General features: G+C 31.4%; 2 protein-coding genes across 3 annotated transcripts in view; both read left to right on the top strand.

Annotated features, from left to right (window-relative positions):
* Positions 1 to 94: 94 nt before the first annotated feature.
* LOC110996840 (protein arginine methyltransferase NDUFAF7 homolog, mitochondrial) lies at positions 95 to 2444 on the top strand. Its single transcript, XM_022264705.2, has 6 exons — positions 95 to 791; positions 888 to 1028; positions 1110 to 1229; positions 1320 to 1580; positions 1797 to 1988; positions 2169 to 2444. The coding sequence occupies exons 1-6, from the start codon at positions 369 to 371 to the stop codon at positions 2355 to 2357; spliced, it is 1326 nt and encodes a 441-aa protein (XP_022120397.2). The 5' UTR covers positions 95 to 368; the 3' UTR covers positions 2358 to 2444.
* Positions 2445 to 3400: 956 nt separating this feature from the next.
* The window catches only part of LOC110996838 (E3 ubiquitin-protein ligase UBR1), a 38524-nt gene continuing 26937 nt past the window's right edge, over positions 3401 to 14987 (top strand). For both annotated transcript variants that reach the window (XM_022264702.2, XM_022264701.2), the window contains exons 1-2: positions 3401 to 3642; positions 5778 to 5892. In XM_022264702.2, coding sequence (XP_022120394.2) covers positions 5804 to 5892 — 89 coding nt within the window. In that variant the 5' untranslated portion in view covers positions 3401 to 3642; positions 5778 to 5803. The remainder of the gene's footprint in view (positions 3643 to 5777; positions 5893 to 14987) is intronic.

The raw sequence follows: 14987 nt of genomic DNA, 5'->3' as shown, positions 1-14987 counted from the left end.
ATAAAATTAACTTCTAATTACATATTTTAGTTATTATTGCTTTCATATAAAAATAATTCATAAACTCAACATTTTAGGACATCCAAATGATAGTACAAACTACGGAATTGTCAGACTTGTCATTGACCAGTGACCGCTGTCTAGTCACGTCAGAACTCTGAACTCAAATCGCTGAGAAATGACAATCTGATTTCTGACATTCTGTCTGAAAATTAAACAGCTGACGAAACAAAAAGTACATAATGTACTTTATTGTTTATATTTAAAAAAATATAATAAATATTGCAAAGTTTATCCTTAGATATACGATTAGGTTAGGATTACAATACAATAAACAATTAGCTATTTAATAAAATCTACTAGGCAAAATGAATTATCGAAATATATATCGCCTATTTAATAAACGAGTTATTTTGTCATCGATATGTAAACGAACCAAGGGTTATGTCGTTGTGAAAAGACCAGATCCAAAAACTCTCAAAATGCCCACATTAACAGAGGCACCTAGTATTCTAGATATAATAAAAGAAAAAGTTCGCCTTAACGGTCCTATTACAGTAGCTGAATATATGCATATCGTGATAACGAACCCTACAGAAGGATATTACATGAAAAAAGATGTAATTGGACAGCAAGGTGACTTTGTCACCTCTCCTGAAATTAGTCAATTATTTGGCGAGGTCTTAGCTATCTGGTTCTTCTCGGAAACACGCAAGATGGGACCGGGAAAGCCACTACAAATTGTTGAATTAGGTCCAGGCAATGGCACATTGATGATTGATGTCTTAAGGGTAATATTAATGTGTCATATGAGTTTTTATTATACTCATCATTTAAAATTTTTTTACTTTGTTAAGGAAAGTTTAATAAACAAAATATCATTGCAGGTTTTAAATAAATTGAAGTACAAGCCAAATGAATTTAGTATTCATCTTGTGGAAATATCTTCTACAATGCAGTTGTTACAAGCAAATAAATTGTGTGCAAGCCATAAGGAAAGTGATATTGAATTACCTTATAATAGAGAGGTAATTTTATTTTGTATTTGTAAATTTAAGGTTCTATGATCATATTGAGAAAACAGATATTAAAATACATATTTATTTCAGGGTGTAACTGTAAGTGGAATAAAAGTCTATTGGTATAATGATCTAAAAAAGGTTCCACAGAATTTCTCTTGGTACATAGCACATGAATTTTTTGATGTTTTGCCTATACACAAATTTGAGGTAAGAATTTTTAGATAAAACTGTAACAACAATACAGACCAGTTATTCTACTATAACTATGAAAATTACGATATGTATACCATTTTACAGAAAACTGAAAAAGGGTGGAGGGAAATACTTATTGATTTGGATGAAAATCAAAAGCTGTACTATAGAATATCAGCAGAAGAAACACCAAGTGTTAAGATGCTCATCCGTCCTCCACTGAATGGTGGAGATAGAATGGATCTAGAGATTAGCCCCAGAGCTCTGGGTATTGGAAGGCAGTTAGCCCAGAGAGTTGATGAATTTGGAGGATTAGCCTTAATAGCTGATTATGGACACGAAGGAGAGAAAGGAGATACTTTTAGGGTAATAAACAAATTAAACTTAAAGCATTATGGGTAAACTAAATATGTAGATTTGTAGGTCGTAGTAAAAACCTTTACAAAATTTGATAAAAAGTTACTAAATAATATTACATTTTAATGCTGTTCCAAGGAGCATAATATCTTTGAGAGAGAGAAAGAGAGCTTTTTAGAAGTTTAACTGTAAAAAACTGTATTCATGATTACTTTATTATTCTAGGCTTTCCACCAACATAAATTAGTGGACCCATTAGAGAACCCAGGTGTGTCAGATCTCACTGCTGATGTAGATTTCAGTCAATTACGAGTAGCAGCATCTATGACACCTGGGAATGATAACTATGCTATTGTACTTGGACCAGTCAAACAGAAAGACTTCTTGGAAAGAATGCAGGCCAAGGTTCGGTTAGAGGTAAGAATGGAATAAGTAAATATTGAAAAAAAGTTAAAAACTGTCCAGCTTTATTAGGGCTGATTAGATGTGATACTGTCTCAATTATTATTATGTACAGTTTCTTCAACACATACAAAGTTGGACATATAATTTCAAATAATTTTACTATTTTAAAGCAACATCTTGTGAATTTTTCAGGTCCTACTTACAAATATAAAAAATGAAGAAGATAAAGAAAAATTAATGGCTGCCTATAATATGTTGGTTGATCCGCAGAAAATGGGAGAGAGATTTAAATTTATGGCATTCTACCCTTCTTCAATGGGGGAGATCTTAGAAAAACATCCACCTGTAGGATTTGCTAATCTTGATGCTAGTAGCGAATAGGATGTAATACGTAGTAATTGTTACTATTGCAATAAAAATTCTTATTTTGTTTAATAAATTTGACCAATAACATCAGTGAAACCTGAATATTGTTTTTATTCTCGCCAAAGTGCGCGGAAGTACAAGGCCGACAAACCCGAACCCCATGGGCTGACAGTTTTTGATCCATTGATAATTTTTCTTCATACACACTTTTTACAAGTAAAGTGTATACAATAAAGTAGCTTCCTCATGGTGTTTACCTTCAGTGTTGTTCAGCGCAAAAAGAAATATAAATACAGTGGTTCACTTTGGGGGTTTTGTAATGCTCTGTGCAGTGTGCACTGCATTGCATTCTGCAACAGGGTTGAAACTTGAAATCATGGAATAATCTGTGAGAGATATTGATTACTAAATTAACAACTCTTAATTAAAAATGAGTATACCCAATTTAAAGGAATCGTATAAGGCGTTATGATATTATTAATTTATATTACTGGAGGGTTGTTGATAATAAGTAATCAGTTGTATAATAATCACTATTTTACACAGAAAACTTTAATTATACTTTAAATAACTTGTATTGTCATTACAATACAATATTCCTACTATTTATTTTTTGTTGATTGGGGTAAAAAAGATTCGTTGTTGTTTTAAGATAATTATGTCTGTAAGAATATTATTTAATGTTATGTTTAATATTCTGTCAATGTTCCAGCGCAAGCGCATTAGTAATTTGTGCAGATTTGGACATTTCACATTACATTTCCTTGACAAATTTGTCAGTGCTAAATTTGCGAGAATACAGAATTGTCAGTTCTCTTACAGATTATAAAAATATAGACAAGAAAGCGGAAATTGTTCTTAATTTAAAATGCTATAAAATATATTTATTTTCTTGTTTGCTATTAGTAATTGAATTAATAACACTAAATTATCTTATAACTGACATATTTTGGTTACCTAAGCCATAATTTCTACATATTCAAAAAAATTCAACATCTTACTATTTTTATATCTTAAATACTGTTGTCTGTTTTCTGTTTCTGAGTTTCTGACTATAATTTTCGCTTTGATAGTTTCATGGTGAGGCATGTGAAGTGATGAAACGTCAACTTTTCAGTGAATTTACTTGAGTTGCCAATGAAAGAGAAATTATTGTGCATTTAAGAATAGGGTGGTCAAATTTTGTAGAAAATCAATGACAATAAAGAAGTATTGGACTAATTATTTTTATAATCGAAGTGGCGTAATATATTTTATGAACAAAGAAATTGTTGGATGATTTAACGATTTTTCAAAGAAGGTAGGATTTTCTTTTGTTAAAATAATCCGACGCAATTAACTCACCGTTCTAAACGTAACAACTTATTGAGCTATTTGAAACTTTAAGACTGATTTTATACATTACGTAAACAATAAAACCTAACTTTTTTCTGTAAAAATAAATAAATGCATTCCTACCATCACCGTATTTTTAATCAACATGGTATTTGAATTAGTATATTCAAATCATATTGAAACGTTTAGATGTAGAATTATCAGTAAATATACCAGCTGTATCTGGGTACACAAAATATCCCTATTTGGTGGAAACCCTTTGAATCTGGTCTGATGTTTTTAATAGTATAGAATTAAATACTTTTAAGTTTACCATTTTAAACAGTGTTTCTTTTCTGTATAAAAATATTTAATTATTACTTAGTAAGTAATAAACAATACTTTTGGTTTATACATCTTCACTACATTTTAATAACTTAAATTCTAGTGCCTGTAAGAGTAACTTATTAATATACTTAATATTGCCTAGAGCCATATCATTTATACATATTCCTAACATTTGATTAGTAAGATACTGTTAAAAAACTGCTAGACACTTGGCTGTGTATATTTTTTTATCAATTTATAATCTATATTCTGTAAAAATTAATTGTACTGCTAAAACTAAAGGCTAATTCAACCAATAAAGAAATATAACTGTAGACATTCAGTGAAGCTAGAATCTAGGCATTGTTTAACTTTCACTAATTGAGTCACGGTATTGAGTTCAATTTCAAATTGAAAGTTATCTTAACTAAATGAAGTAATCTATTCTCTTTGGTTTTATGATGATTATACTGTTGATTATTTATACATCTCAGTAAAAAAAAATATAACATTTTAAAATTAAGCATAAAATTTTAAGAATTTTTCGTAACAAAGTTGTTTAAGATTAACTTTACTATCAATAAAACATACAAGATACAGTTCATATTTAAAAAAAAATATTTTATACTTTATTTACATTAAACTTGCTCTTTTATATAAAGTTTATAAAACTTTATTATTAACAAACACAACAAATAGTTCCATCTTTTGGCTTACTCACATCAATCTATGAAAAAATAAAAAAAACTGCTTCCCAAAGTCAGTCCGACTCATGATATATAATATTAATGAATATTCATAAATTATGTTGTTGTTAAAACTAAGTATTATGTATTAAGGTTCACAAATATATAATACATTGCCATCCAGTTTAAAAGAAATAAAACCTATATACTAATTTAAAAAACTTGTAAAACTACATGTAATTAACAACATACCTATAATATAGCTATAATAAAAATAAAAGAATAAAATAAAACGTAAAAGTTAAATATAAATAAATGGAATAAATGTGTTTTTACAAAGCTTTGTAAGGATGAGAGTCTAAGAAAAATATTACTATTCAATAGTCATAAAATACATGTTGTAACATCAATGAGAGGTACCTGCAAAAATCTTGTACGTATTGTTAGAAGCTAATATTTTTATTTTATATAGCTTATCTTCATATAATTTCATAACACATGTACACAACTAACCAATTCTAAATTTTCTCACTAAGCAAATGTAATTCTTTGAGAAATTCAGTATCTTTGAACTGAAATATATAATACACAATATATGAGCAGAAAGATCTTGCTTGTAAATTATTCAAAAGGCTGATATAAAAGAATTTTGTACAATTAAAATTAAATATTTTTGTTGATTTATTAGCATTTGGTTCAAGCATTGTAACGGTGCCCATTTAATTCTATATCTTACCCCATTAATAAGTTGAATAAATAATTAAAATAAAATCATTATGCCCATTATTAAGGCAAAACAGGTTTAAATGTCTAATTCATTTTACATATTTTTTAAGTCATTTTTATTAAAATAAATTGTGTACACGGCATATTGATTTTTTGTTGTAGTTAACCAGAAACTTGATTACCAGATTGACTTTGACATACTTAATTATTCAATAAATATTTTTTCTGATTACTTATTTTTTGAAGTTCTTAATCCTACTTTCTTAAGAGATAATTGTGTTAAATAATGAAACAAGCAGAAATGTGACTGCATCATGCCTAAATTTAACAGAAGTGTCTGTTCCTTCTATACACACCAATAAATAGCAATGTGGCATTACAGATTTCTGTGAGGTGAGGTGATCTGCAATGAGTTCACCACCACCTGTCCAGGTGGAGGTGGAGGTTGGCGATGAGTCAATGGAAGACGAAACACCTGATATGATCCCTGCCGACAGGTGAATATTATATTGCTTAAATAATTACTTAACTTATTGTCTTTATATAATAAAAATATCAATAATCAGCTTTGTGGGAATCCAATGGCCGACAGTTATAACTTAATATGAATTAAGACTCCTTGAATGAACAATGGTCTTGTAAAATTCTAGGTACATATAGTAGATTTTATTAGAACTGTTAGATAAAAAAAGTTGACTGCTTTTGACAAGCTAATATAATATTTTTTAAACCTAAGTACTAAGTAGTAGTCCACATTAAATGGTGTTATCAATTAAATAATTTAAGATTTATAATCATAAAATGTTTTATTGTCAGATAGCAAATAAATGTTATGGCACTTATTATTTTTTCAAATACAAACAGGTTATAAAAAATTTAAAAACTAGGACTGTCTGCTTTTTTTCTTGTTTTTTCTTCTGTGGTTATTTGTAATCAGCCCTAAAGCTATGGGCAAATTTGTTATTCCCATTGGAAGCATCTACTCATCCGCTACTTAGAGCAACTGCAGGTCTTCTAGTTGTAGAATAAGATGATGTTTTAGTTGTATCACATGTTGATCTATAGTAAGTCGGCGACCAAGTTCGTTTGTCTTCTCTTTTAACAGTGTTATTTGACAACAATTACTTTTTTTGCAAGCTGTACGGATACTAGTTATCCGAAGCCCGATTTCGTTTCTGGGTTATGTTTTATTAGCTAAGTAAAAGTCATATTTGCACACTTTTAAATCCACTTTTTAACAAGTTTGTTAACTAATCTATTTGAGTCACTAATGTCTATATATGTGAAGAAGTAGGTACACCCTATATGTCAGCTAATTTTATTGGTAACTCCAACTATTTAATATTAACCTGAATAAAACGTCAAATAGTAAACCGTCTTTAGAAAAAAATTGTCTGGAAGTAAAGTTAAAAATATTTTTTCTAAATTTTTAATAGGCGTGTTTTGTACATCAGTGCCGCATACGAATCTCATACAATGTGACGTAAATGCTGAGTCATATATCAAATAATAAATCTAAAAACGTGCTTTATGCTATGTTAATCAAGCAAAATTAATATCGTGTTTTGAGGGAAGGCCCTTGATAAAGTATCCAGTCTAGTTATTTTAAATCGGTAACTCGACAACATGAGTTGGACACTAGTTGAATGATTATATCTGAAATATAGCCATCAACTTGTCCATCCGGTCCTTGCCGTAATCAGAGTCGTTCATGAACTATTACTTAGCCACTTAGAAAAGAAGCGAATTTTCATATTACACCATGTTTAGTTCGTGTGTCCTAAATACGGTGAAACGATTTGCTTTAGTCAATTAAAAATGACTGCTGGCAATCCGACTTTGATACGACATGAACACGACGCCTAAAGTGAAATTACTTTTAAGAGTCAGTGAAGCCCCTAGTGTAGAATATAAGTGCAAGTGCGGTATTAAGGGCACACGATCATACAGCTAAAACATTATAGAACACTATGGTCTGTGACTGTTAATGCTCTCTTGAAAACAAATAAATTTACTATCTGTGATTCGTAGTTTTACACGCCTCGATCGTAGTATGATGTTATACTGTCTCGAATGTGTTAATCAAAACAAACATTTTTGAAGTGAAACTTCTTTGGGCGCATGAGGGTAAAATTTTACGGATGAAACGTCACGAAGGTGTGCAGCGTTTTTGTCGAAGAAAAGGGAGGGAGCGATTTAGATCGATTGAGAGAGAGTGAAAAAGGGAGATCGAGAAAAACTACACGCTATTGGTTGACGTATTCGTTTATTACTTTTGCAGTAAACACTAGTTTTTTTATTTACATATTTATATTAACATTAGTACGTTCACAGTGTGTAAACAGATGATGATGATCATCATCTATTGGGGCTTTTACCTCTGTAATTATTAATTTACTTTTGACATGTGTTCTTTGTACGCACGCACTTTTTATTTTTTATTAAAACGATGTAAAAATATTTACTGCATGTGTTTTCGGGGTTGATTCTGTGCTAGTAGATAATGTTAAGGCGGAAGTCGGAAGGTGAGAATTGCAAGTTGGAAGACAAGTTTTCAAGGCAATGTACTTATCTGGACTTCGTCGAGACTTGGTTACTAAGAACCTGCTGTTGTTACTTCCGCTTTTTTTATTTGGATATAGCAGAGACATACAAAAAGTAGCGTTTTAAAAACAGTTAGGGTTGTTTACTATATATAGTAGAAATCAACGTTATGTACCGAAATACAAAAATTGTTAATGGTTTTCGTATTGTAAAATTCTTTGATACAAAGCATCTTCGGTAATCAAAGAATTTTACAACTTTTCATTAAGGCTAATCTACATAATGTTACATAATATTTGTGGCTACATAGAATTATCGCCTTTTAAGGGTAGAGAAACACTGAGGTAAGACAATATATTTTTGTCTCATATACACAATTTATAATTCTTGACGAATCTTAGACATCTTATCCGTTCCACAACTGCGCGTTTTTCCAGGCAGTTTTTGCCGCGCACCACCACTCTGTGGAACCAGCTGCCAACTGAAGTATTTCCGAACCAATTCGACTTCTTCTTCTTTCTGAAGGACCCTTCCTTCAAGAAAAGAGCGTACCAATTCTTAAAAGGCCGGCAACGCACTCGCGAGCCCTCTGGCATTGAGGGTGTCCATGGGCGGCGGTATCACTTAACATCAGGTGAGCCTCCTGCCCGTTTGCCCCCTGTTCTATAAAAAAAAAAAAAAAAAAATAGATATCAATAATAAAGAACCTCCTTGTTCTTCACAAGGCACAATTTAACAACATATACATTTTTTTTCTTAGACGTACAGTAAAACTTGAAAATCTGTGTTGGGTTCTCATAGGTAGTAGTTCGAACCCCAGCTGTGCACCAATGGGCGATCTGACACTCGCTCTACGTGAAGGAAAACCTTGTGAGGATAATGCCATGCCTTGGGCCCAAAAAGTAGACGGCGATGTGTCAGGCACTGGCTGATCACAATTAACCTAATTGCCAACAGATACACAGACAGATAAATCTGCAAATACCAAAAAGGTTGTGGCGCCACTGGTTTATTTTATAGCTAAATTAATTGACATTAATGAACGTCACTAAAAAATTAAATGGTGCTAAATTTACATATACTGTCATTTCTCGAATCAAGGCCGTAGAACGAGAACTGGCAAGAATCTTTCCGTCTCAAGTGGCAAATATTTTGGTTTAAGTTACCTGATATGCAATAATTAGAAAAAAAAATCCTCTTACAGTTGGCACCGCGCTATAGAGCTGCGACAAAATTTTATATAGGTACATTCCTAGTGAGAAACAAAAGATATATCATTGTTTCGTTTTTATATTTACGGGGCCGTTCAAGTATTACCTAAGCACTGTTGGGGGAAGGGGGTATTTGATTTTCTTATTTGGTGATTACGTCACAGTAATTATTTACCTTTTGACACATATTACCCACACATTGACTATGCTTGAAAACTAATACATTTACGAGGATTCCTACAAGAAATTGTTACGTTTGTATAAAATTACTTTTGAGAGCTTTGCTGAGGGGGGGGGGGGGATAAATTGTAGTAAATCTGCTTACGTAATACTTGAACGGACCCTAACGATATCGCATTTACATACCTACAAACTACTACAACAAGTCGAGGATGATAAAATAACCAAAGCCTATAAAAGTACAAAATTTTTCTACCGCTTTTGTATAGGAATAGTGTCAGTTTAAGAATCAAGAAGTAGCCAAGTAGAAGAAAAGTTAGCGTGTGCCTTAGTAGTGGGAACCTATGTTATCATGAGCGATGTTAGGAGATATCACATCTGTCTGACACAATTCCGTTACATAATTGACTTATTACATACATTTTACAGAATACAAATTTATTACTATAAAATACGCTGTCCGAAAAAAACATTACCTTTTTCATCCAATTTTTTCCGGCCCTTCTGAATTTTGTCCGTATTGCTCTTTTGGTCTGTCCTCTGGGCTAGTTTATTGTAACCGTTTTTGAAAATCTGACATCTGACATATGACGGACTACGTGCACATCTCCATTTGCAGTTGTAGAGCATATTACTCAGTTTAATTTCTCCTTACATAACTATTAATCTAGGTCGAAACTGCTAACGGAAAACCAACAAAATTGTTCTACAATTACAATATTATTAACCAAAGAGGAGATATTTGAGGGCTAGTACGACAGAACGCAAATTTCATATGTAAGGATAATAATACCCCTGCGTAAACTAGGTATTTATTTATTTAATAATAAGTAATCCAACAGCTACTTAACACATATTATTATACAAAACACAAATACAATACACAAAGCCAAAACAGATTACACAGATTAAATAAAAAACAGAAAACAAGCATTAAAAGACAAAGTGTCATTTAAAAGAAAAACAAAAGAATAAAATTAAAAACTGCAAAATTAAAAAAAAACAACAAATAATACTAAGAATTTATTAATATCTACTACTTAAAAAAAGCTACTACTTAAAAAAATCGGAGTCTTCCCGCTTCTTTCAGGTACTTCTTCACATCTCTCTTCTTGTGGTAGAAAATATCAATGTCTTGAAAATGGTTGTCATAGTTCGACAAAACCCTAAACATTAAACTTTTCAAATGTTTTGTCAAATATAACAATTTGTCGTCACGGCGACTGTTGTTACCTTATTTGAATGCATTTATTCTCACCGTGATGTAATCTGCTGCATTGTTGCGGCGTGATAAGCTACACGTGCTGATATAAGTATGATCGGTGTTATATGCAATATTAATAGAACATAATCGTAATCGGATGAAATCTTAAAGTCCGGTGATTCTGTTCCCTGAACTCATAAGAACTAGACGAGCTAGCCTGGTGTTTAATGATATGACCTTGGTCGCGAGTGCGCTGTCAGCCTTTTAAGAATCGGTACGCTCCTTGAAGGACCCAAAGTCGAATTGGTAGGCAGCTGTTTCCATATATTGTGGTACACGGTAAAACTGCCTTAAAAACGCTTTTGGAACGACGGACGTTAAGGTGATACGGGTAGAAACTAAAATAATGACAGAAATGCTATGAGGCCAATATATGAATGTATGAGGGCCATATCGGTTGACGTCCTGCGACGTATTTCTGCAAATTCGCTTGTCCGTTTATATGGTGCATTCACCGTGATCCAACATCTTGACGGTGTAATACTCCGTACATAAATACGCAGTAATACATTATTTATATATTATATAATTACAAATACAATTCGGTTAGTTTAAAGTGTGAAATCGGCGCTGAGACACCCTATACTATCTCTCTTACTCTTTATAGATGGCATATAATATTCTATATGTTTTACTTACTAACGTCTGCGATTTTTTGTTATTAATCACGACGTTTTATTTCACAACAATTGCATGTAAAACTTGATGCATTCTCCAGACTATAAATAATTTCGATACCCACAATTTTTTTGTATTCCCGTAATAGATAATACACATAGTGCTTTATAACGTGCTATATAAACCAAGAATTTGATAGCTGCCTATTTGCATTACTATATCTATACTTCTATTCTAATTGCTAATATACTTACTATGTAGCTTTTTTTGTTAAACATAAAAAGATTAGACTACGTATTTTAATATGCAATCTAACAAAAGTTAAGAAAAAAATAACTTTATTTGACTCAAAACAAAATTGTACATTCTTTGTACAATATTCACTGTGGTTATCATTATACATTATTATGTATAAGAAGTATATTACTTCTATGAGCACTAGGGTTTAAACTAAGTCTGCAACAGTAACTGCCTTAAACGCTAGTTTCTGCCAGTGTCATTAAGAAATTGCTTAAACTGGTTGCCATTAGACGTTTATTGATTATTGAACTAAATGAAGGTAGAATTAAATTTAAGTTGTTGCAATTGGATAGACTGGAGTAAGTGTGAACTTCGACAAAGATTTTTAAGTATTGTGGATGAGAAACTTGCGATATGAGGTATGAATTTAATTTCGTTTAATTTTCAACAATATACCATTATTAGGGCCGAAGTTAGAAATTTTAAATAACCTAATTTTATTATTTTATATTAAAAAACAAGAGAAGTAGAATGCGTCATTTCAATATTATCAAGCTTTGAAGACATCTGATCGTATGACAAAGCAGACAAAACAAAATCGGCAATGACCTTTATATTGTTTTCCTTTGTGAGTTCGTTGTCTTTTAAATGGCTTTAAAAATAATAAATAGTCCAATCTCACATACATACAGGTGTGATCGTCCTGTGCACGTATTGCATTCTGAATTGACCGCTTTTTTGAGGAATGTCTCAGCTTGTCACGATTGGGCTTTGCAGATAAATATAGCGTTTTTTGTTCACTTTACATAATGTAAAATTTTGCATGTATGTTTTATGTCCAATGAAATTTTTAAATCAATTGTCTAGAAGTTGCAAATATAAAAAAGTTCCGTGCATTCAAAGTACACATCATAAGTGAAACTTCTTTCTTAATTAATTACTTAGTAAAAGCCCCAATAGGTGATCATGTACCAGTATATGATCACTCCATGTAATTGTATATTTATATTTACACTGTTTTGAAACTGTATCTGAGGTAATGATAAAAATTACTGCACAAGATGTTATAAAGTTCTAATATGTAACTACTAAACGAATACATCAACCAATAGCGTGTATTTTTTCTCGATCTCCCTTTCTCACTCTCTCTCTATTCAAGAATTTCAAGATTTAGTATTGGGCAAGTGAATTCTTCCACGTCTAGTAAGCAAATGTATTACAATTGCTAAGAGGGAATGGCGTAAATATTTTAACGAATTAAATAAACAAATAACAGATAATGATAATTCGCAAGGTGATTGAATAACAACAATTTATGGTTCGGTTAGAGATACGTCGTGAATGTAATTATATGGGAGAAAGACCTTAACACAAAGATGTCTGTATGTCTGTATCATTTCAAATACTTAACATTTTTGTTTGATCATTTATCAATATCACACGAAACCTGTATAATAAAGAGTACGCTAGTCTCGACTTATCAAAATGCGTGTTTTCGAAGGAAATCGATTTTTAGGATCGCATTAAAACGCACACACTTACAACTATTGTCTTTAGTAGTAATTCTTCGTATATATGTAATACGTGTCGGCTATATTCTTCAATTTAAAAATTATTAAGAAAAAGTAAACTATTAAATGATCAAAGGGTTTTATTTTCACGTCGCGATCAGCTACTGGTTCATAGTATATACTATTTCCTGTTTATACTAGTTCGGTGTTGCTCATACAAGGGCAAAAATTCGACTGACGTTAATTTGGTCATGAGCCAAACATAGTACTATTATTAAGTTCTACGTGAACCCGGTATTAAGAGGAGAATTGTAGGTTGCATACTAATGATAAAAAACTGCTAAATTATCTATAAAACTTTAACGCGGAGATTTCTCAAATGATATTTCTGTAGATGAAATTTATAATGATTTGTCAAGTTATCAAAAAATGATAAAACCAATTGTGGTCAAGTCCACAATTAGTTTTGCGTAATTATGTTTCACTTGTGTTGTTATAAAATAAAACTAAATAACTTTATTAAATTTGTGTTCTTGTTTTTGATCTGTAAAAAAAACTGTTTTACGAGAATATTCCGACAATGCGAAAACTGCCGCGATGATGATTTTGATGACGATATTTTATATTTTGTGTCATCTCTAAGTATACATTAAGGTTTAGTACTTGTACGAACTATAAAATATCCAGAGTCGTTGACCGAGATGAAAACACCGTCGTCATTACGTGTGCACCTTTGTTCCCACGTCATAAGCTTTATTTTGCAATTTGTATATACAAAGCTTTAAAATGTGACCTAAAAGCAAACTAGGAACTGTGACCTTCAATGGTGTGTAGTTCCGGCAGAAACATATATACATATAATAGTGTGTGCTATTATGAAAATTATAAAATAAATTTACTAATCAGGTAATAAAAAAGAATGATGTTTTATTTAATAGAAACATTAAAACGCACTTTTTTACTTTTTATAATTTTCGTTTGTCAAAGCCCTGCAACTTTTTCCTATGCATTTTAGCGAAAAATTGAAAGAAACCTTTTTTGTAGAGAATTTAATTTCCTACAAGACACCGAAAAGGGAAATTTGAAAAAAATTGTTTCGACGATTTACAATAAATAGAAAGAAAAAAGTTTTTTTTCAATGCATTTTAAACGGGAAAGGGGACCCCCTCATTCGCCCAATTTTCAAGATATCAAGCTCATTTTTAGAAGGTTTTTTTTGTCTAACAAAGCTTTTTAGATATATTTACTCAAACATTTTTTTTTAATCAGTCTAATATATATATTACAAGCTGCCCCCGTTTCTGCTTAATGTGGTGTGTGTAACAATCGAATACGTGCATACTAGTATTAATTCAATTCGGATTAATAAAAACAAACTTTTATATTAATACAAATGAGTTCGTCGGTCTGTTTGTTTCCTATAAGTAGCACGATTTTAATAGATTTTGGCAACTTCACAGCTCGGAAAGATAAAAATACCTAGCGAGGTAAAGCCGCACGCAAAGATTAGTGTATCACATATGAAAATAAACAAGGCCACAGTATAATACATGTATTTGATTTAACAAATAATAATTCAGTGGCGCTAGAACTCTTAATGGGTATTCCTCGGAGAGCGTCCGTTTATTTGATATTTTTTATTGAATATAAGGTGATCGGACTTGTGTTTGACACATATCATCATCGATTTTAGGGTTTTAAATTTGCCGGTTTCCTTAGGATATTTAAATACAAAAGTACTAATTTTCAAACCTCTACGATCGTGTCCCATTATTTAGTTGACAACTAAAAACTTATGAACTCTGCAGTTTATATAGAGAAAAATAACAGAAAAACCTAAAAAGTTTAAATTTCGGAAAACCGATCAGTCTCTGGGGTAGCAAAGCAAAATGTTCCATAATATCCGTACTAAAAAGGTAGGCACTGAGGAGAAACGAAGTTCGCGGCAGCAGCTAGTTTCTTTATTTTCCTTCATGCTACCTTCGCACTTTCTCATTCTCTCGCAATCTGTCTCAATCGCTCTC

The sequence above is a fragment of the Pieris rapae genome, chromosome 16, assembly GCF_905147795.1.
Source record: "Pieris rapae chromosome 16, ilPieRapa1.1, whole genome shotgun sequence".
In the NCBI taxonomy this organism is placed as follows: domain Eukaryota; kingdom Metazoa; phylum Arthropoda; class Insecta; order Lepidoptera; family Pieridae; genus Pieris; species Pieris rapae.
The sequence above is the reverse complement of the archived record's forward strand: the minus strand, read 5'-3'. Positions and strand labels throughout refer to the sequence as shown.

Excerpts from the sequence above, each read along its gene's own strand:
- LOC110996840 (XM_022264705.2), top strand. The coding sequence starts at position 369 with ATGAATTATCGAAATATATATCGCCTATTTAATAAACGAGTTATTTTG. Across the intron at positions 1,029-1,109 it reads AATTACCTTATAATAGAGAG|GGTGTAACTGTAAGTGGAAT; the intron begins GTAATTTTATTT and ends TATTTATTTCAG. Across the intron at positions 1,581-1,796 it reads AGAAAGGAGATACTTTTAGG|GCTTTCCACCAACATAAATT; the intron begins GTAATAAACAAA and ends TTATTATTCTAG.